The 5774-nt window shown below is 62.0% G+C and overlaps 1 protein-coding gene across 2 annotated transcripts in view; it reads left to right on the top strand.

The window, feature by feature from the left end:
* MYO1C (myosin IC) overlaps window positions 1–5774 on the top strand; it is a 24167-nt gene that overhangs the window by 5307 nt on the left and 13086 nt on the right. Inside the window, exons 1-5 of one of the 2 annotated variants that reach the window (XM_040641124.1) lie at window positions 2258–2290; window positions 3623–3778; window positions 3912–4027; window positions 4559–4757; window positions 4840–4920. In XM_040641124.1, the coding sequence (XP_040497058.1) occupies window positions 2273–2290; window positions 3623–3778; window positions 3912–4027; window positions 4559–4757; window positions 4840–4920 (570 nt within the window). In that variant the 5' untranslated portion in view covers window positions 2258–2272. Of the gene's footprint in view, window positions 1–2257; window positions 2291–3622; window positions 3779–3911; window positions 4028–4558; window positions 4758–4839; window positions 4921–5774 lie in introns of those variants that run through there. The other variant, XM_040641123.1, reaches the window with a different exon arrangement.

Genomic DNA, 5774 nt, shown 5'->3' with positions numbered 1-5774 from the left:
TGGCGCTGCAGCCTTCGTCGCGGTATCTCTCACCCGCGGCTCCCCGGCACCCCGCCGCCCCCCCCGGGGCTGGCGCTTCCGCCCAGTGAGGCGGAGCAGGCGGGGGCCGGAGCAGGCGGGGGCCGGAGCCCGGGCTGGGGCCGCCCCTCAGGCCAGCCCGGCTTCAAAGACGCCCCCTCCTTCCGCCACTAGGCGGTGGCTGTGGGGGCGCCAGCGGGCATCCCGGGAATGCGGCGGCGCGGCTCGGGGTGTGGGGGGTGGCCCGCAGGACCCCTCCGCACGCGGATTCCCCTCATTCCAGCCGCTTGACGAGGCAGCGGGCGGGGCGGGCTCTGCGGCCGCGAAGCTCCGCCCGCTCTCAGCTCCTCCCCTCCCGTCCGCTAGCGGCCGCAGTGCCAGCCCCGTGCCCTCCTTACCGCAGGGAGCTGTGCTGCGGTGGGGGCTCACTCGACCTCGTTCCCCCCAGGACTCTGAGGCACTCCCCACCCTGGGTGGGCTGGAGGCAGAGTCCTCCTCCCCGCTCCCATTCCCTTCCAGATTTTAAACCTGGGGGCACCGCGGAGGGCGCCCCCTTCCTCCTTGAGCCCGCCTCTGCGGGTGGCGTTTAATACCCCCTTCCGCTCCAGCCCATCTCCCAGCTGCGCACCCAGTCCCCTCGCCCCTGCAGAAGGCCCCATCTCCCAGCTGGTGCCCTCCCCACCCCCACCCCCCGCGGGGTCCCCCGGGCCGCGGCTCGGGCCTGGCTGTTGTTCTCGAGGTAATGAGCCTCCCCACGAGGCTGCAGCCCGCACCTGCCGCAGCCTCACCCCCTCTCCGGGGAGCCTGGGTCGGAGGGAGGGGCGCGCTGGGGCTTTGGGTCCCGACTCTGCATTTTGCCCCCCGCTAGGACAAGTCAATGTCCGCCGTACTGCGCCTCACGTTCCTTATCTGTCAGGTGGGGAACAGGTAAAGTTCTCGAGAGCTCTTTGTAACTGGCAGACATGCCTGAGGGCTTTCCCCGCTAGATAAGAAGTGTGTCTGGTCTGGCCCAGGGCCTGGCTCTTAGTAGGTCCGTCCCAAACATGTGTGGAATGATGTCGGACCAAGAGAGGGAAGTGCTTGTTGAGAGACTGGGAAGTGCCTTAGCGCTTTCAGCTTAGCCTTCTCATCAGTCCTTTTAGGCAGACTAGCCACATTCTGAGAAGTTGAGTGACTTGCTCCTAGTCATACTGCTTGTAAAGAAATAGCGCAGTCTTTTGCAAGCATCAAAGGCTTTTAGCCATCACCACCTCCACCAGCGGTGGGATCTAAGCTAGAGTTCGCTCCCTAAGTGCTTCCAGGATCCCGGTGAGGGTGCGGCTGTTTGGGGCTGGTTTGGGAGAAGAATGGTGTCCTGGGGGATCCAGAGGGACAAGAGAGGGAAGCTCCCTCCAGAGGAGGACGAGAATTGAGGAGCCCCTAAGGCACAGAGGCCCTAGTTGGGGTGTCTGGGATAGGGGAGAGGGGTATAGGCCCCAAATGCTGGAAATCGGACGTACGTACGTTTTCCAGATGGGAGAATAAGACCTCCATAGGGGCCGGACACAGATCGCGCTCGGCAAAGACTCCCTGTGGACGTCCCTGTCCCTTGGGGGCTCTCTCCGTGCTGATTCGGAAACCTAAAGAGATTTTCTTGGGGCTTAAAGACCCAGGGCCACCCGCCCCCCAGAGAGTATATAAGGGTGGACAGTGTCCCGCACGGAGGCTCCGCCTGCTTGGGCGCGCCGGCCGTATTTGGACATTTCGATCTATTTTTAACTTTCCTGGGACTCGAGGTTGGGGCGAGGGGGGAGGGAAATCCTGCTTCCTCCGGGATCCACAGGCCTCAACCCTCGTTGCGCGCCTGGCCTGGTGCGTAGTGTAGACACGGCCCGGAAGTGAGTTCCGGGCCCGTGTAGACGCGGCGGCCGCGCGGGTTCCGGGCCCCACCCTGGAACCAACGACGGCCCTCCTGGAAAACCTGACTCAGGCGGAGCCCCTGCTTGGCGGGGAGCCCCGCCCCCCCTTTCCACCCCCGCACCGAGATCCCCCGTAGTTCCTACCCCACCCCACCAGCTGGACAGGGACCCCCGAGTCCGAGCCCCGAGGGAGGCGGGGTCGGCTGGGGAGTCCCCCGCTCCTGAGGCTCGCGGAGGGGGCGGCGCGGGGGGCGGGCCGGCCCCTCCCTCGCTGACGCCGCCGCCGCCGCCGCCGCCGCGGAGTCCCGGACGGAGAGCACGGGCAGCGAAGCAGGGCGCGAGGCCGGCCTGGCAGGATGCGCTACCGGGCGTCGGTGAGCGGAGGTGGCGGGCAGGGCTGAGCGGGGGATCCCGGGCGTCCCTCCGTGCTTCTCGGCGCCGCCTGGGCTCCGCCAGGAAGCGGGCGCGGCCCAGGAATTTCGGGTGGAAAAACGTCCCGGAAAGTTGCAGGGGGAAGAGCTAGAGGCAGGAAGGGCCGCGGGGCGCTCGGACCCAGGGCCAGGCCAGTAGCCCTCGGGGAGGACTGAGAGCACAGAGACCCGCCACCCAGAGGACAAGGGGGCGGGAGTTTCAGCCAGATTTGGCAGCAGCTTCGGAACAGGATGGGGGCGGGGAGGGACAAGCCTGGGAGAGGCAGGCCAGACCCAGAGGGGTGCCCCAAACCAGAGATCTGGGTGCTCTGTGGCTGGAGAAGAATTGGTGGCCTCTATGGGATCTTCGCCCTTTCCCACCACTGCCACCTTGCTTTTCTCCAACCCTTGACACTCTTAGTGTCAATTTCCTAGAGCCCCCCACTCCTATTTGAAGAGTGTGGTGTGGGGTGAGGGCCTCCTTGAGCTGTATGCTCTGGAGGCAGTTGGGCTTTCCATGGTAAAACCCCCACCCCCTTGAGGCTTCTGGGGCTGTCAGGAGGAGAGTGTCTGGGGAGTCTGGCAGCTGGAGGAGAGGGTGTGGCCCAGCTAGCAGAAGGATGGGCCCCCCCAACTTCTGGGGTAGGTGTCCAGCCCAGCTGGGATGGGAGGACCCCTGGGGGAATCCCCCTCATGTGGTCTGGGGGTGGCCTCCTGCTTGGTCCCTAGACACTCTCCCCCTGGAGATTTTGATGAGTGTGAGTGGCAGAGATGGCCGCACCCTGCCTGAATTCAGTCTGAGCCATTTGTCCTCCAAAGCACCTGTCACACGTGGCCCAGAGCTAAGGGACCTGAGGTCACCTGGTCTAACTCAACTCCTCCTCCTTGAGGAGGAAGCAACCCAGAGAGAAAGAAGGGGATTTGTCCAAGGTCAACAGAGCATTCTTTTGATTATTCCGGGGAGTTTCTTCTCATGATCCCTTTTCTCTACACAAAAGCAGGGCCTGCCTGGATTCAGTGGCCTTGCTTCACATGTCCTCTGGGTCTTCTATGCCCCAGTGTCCTGTGTCCAGGTCCCACGTGTCCCACCTGGTCTCTGTCCTGTGTGACCCATGTCCTCAGTGTTCCACGTGCCAGCTTACTGTGACCCAGGCCCACTGTACCCAGCATGGTCTGTCTCTTGGGTGTTTTCTGCGTCCTGTGTGCATGGGCCCCTGGTTGCCCTTTGAGTCCCGCAGGCTGAGGTGGAGGAGAAGCGGGTGGTTCTGACCTTCTCCCGTGGTGCATTCCCTGCAGGCCCTGGGCAGTGACGGGGTGCGGGTAACCATGGAGAGTGCTCTGACCGCCCGGGACCGGGTGGGGGTCCAGGATTTCGTGCTTCTGGAGAACTTCACCAGTGAGGCGGCCTTCATTGAGAACCTCCGGCGACGGTTCCGGGAGAACCTCATTTATGTGAGACCCGAGTGGGAAGAAGCGGCGGGGGTGGGGTGGGGGGGTGCTGGGGGACACAGACACAGGGCTGAGGGGGAAAGAGGCATCAGGAGCCTCTGGGAGAAACTTCTGACCCTCCTCCCCCAACCCCCAGACCTATATTGGCCCGGTCCTGGTCTCCGTCAACCCCTACCGGGACCTACAGATCTACAGCCGGCAGCACATGGAGCGTTACCGGGGTGTCAGCTTCTATGAGGTGCCACCCCACCTGTGAGTGACACCCCGTCTCCACCTAAGATGACCCCCCCCAACTCTCACTCTAGAATATCCCTGACCTCCCACCTGGGATAAGTCATTATTTACATGTGTGAGGGGCCCCACAATCCTTCACCCTGGAGTGACCCTGACCCCCACTTGAGATGAATTTCTCAGGACCTCCCCAGCTCCCACCCCAACTCCCACTCCTAGCTCCTTCCCCCCAACTCTACCTGGGCATGGCCCCCCAACCTTAGTGACTCTCTGACCCCCACCTCTAAGAGACCTCCCAGCCCCACCTATGAGTGACCCCAACCTCTACCTGAATGAGCTCCAGGACCCCCACCCCAAGCGATCTCCTCAGTCCTACATCTGAAAGCAATAGCGATCCCCATCTTCAACTATGAGGGACCTCCCTTGACCCCCACCCTCGAGGGTCTCCCCATCCCCACCCACAGCAAACTGCAACCAGATGTGGGAGTCCACCTCCCCTTCCTGTCTTGCCCCACCCCCACCCCTGGAGCTCCCAACAAGCCTCCGCCGCAGGTTCGCCGTGGCCGACACCGTGTACCGGTCACTGCGCACGGAGCGCCGGGACCAGGCAGTGATGATCTCTGGGGAGAGCGGGGCAGGCAAGACGGAGGCCACCAAGCGGCTGCTACAGTTCTACGCTGAGACCTGCCCAGCCCCAGAGAGGGGGGGTGCCGTGCGCGACCGGCTGCTGCAGAGCAACCCCGTGCTGGAGGTGAGGGGACAGCAGCATCTGCAGGGCGAGAGGGGCAGGGAGAAAATGCACGCGTCCCTCATCCTCCCTCCTCTGCTCCTAGGCCTTTGGAAATGCCAAGACCCTCCGGAACGATAACTCCAGCAGGTTTGGGAAGTACATGGATGTGCAGTTTGACTTCAAGGTACCGGTGGGTCTGTCAGGGCAGGATGAGTGGGGTCCCATTCAGTAGGCACCCGCTGACCAGGTCTTTGGTACCAGCAAATGTTTATTGAGTGCCTACCGTGTACCGGGTGCCGTTCCAGGTGCTGGAAACAAAACAGACAAAAATCCTGCCTCCAGAGAGATAGACATTAAACAGAAAAATGTAATTTAGGTGACAAGTGCCATGGCAAAAAAGGAAAATGAGGTAGGGGTGGAAGCAGTTGCTATTTTAAATAAGGCAGATAGGGCAGGCCTCACTGAGAAGGTGGTGCCTCGGTAGAAAGCTTGATGGAGGCAGGGGAGCAAGGTGTACAGACCCCTGGGGGAGAGTCCAGGCGGAGGGACTAGCCAGTGCAAAGCCCCTGGGGTTGGGACTGTTTGGTGTGTTAAAGGACAGCAAGGGGGGGGCACCTGGGTGGCTCAGTCGTTAAGCGTCTGCCTTCGGCCCACGGCGTGATCCCACGGTCCTGGGATCGAGCCCCACATCGGGTTCCCTGCTCTGCTGGGAGCCTGCTTCTTCCTCTCCCACTCCCCCTGCCTGTGTTCCCTCTCTCGCTGGCTGTCTCTCTGTCAAATAAATAAATAAAATCTTAAAAAAATAAAAATTAAAAAAATAAAGGCCAGTGAGCAAGGCACCAAGGAGTAGGAGAGGAGGCCGGATGGTACAGGCACTTCTGGGTCTTTGTAAGAACTTGTTTTAAAAATTCTGAGTAACGGGGCACCTGGGTGGCTCAGTCTAAGCGCCCGACTCTTGATTTCAGCTCAGGTCACGATCTCAGGGTCATGAGATTGAGCCTCACATTGGGCTCCGGGCTCTGCGGGCAGTCTGCTTGA

This window comes from Ursus maritimus, unplaced genomic scaffold, assembly GCF_017311325.1.
Source record: "Ursus maritimus isolate PB19 unplaced genomic scaffold, ASM1731132v1 scaffold_24, whole genome shotgun sequence".
In the NCBI taxonomy this organism is placed as follows: Eukaryota; Metazoa; Chordata; class Mammalia; order Carnivora; family Ursidae; genus Ursus; species Ursus maritimus.
The sequence above is the reverse complement of the archived record's forward strand: the minus strand, read 5'-3'. Positions and strand labels throughout refer to the sequence as shown.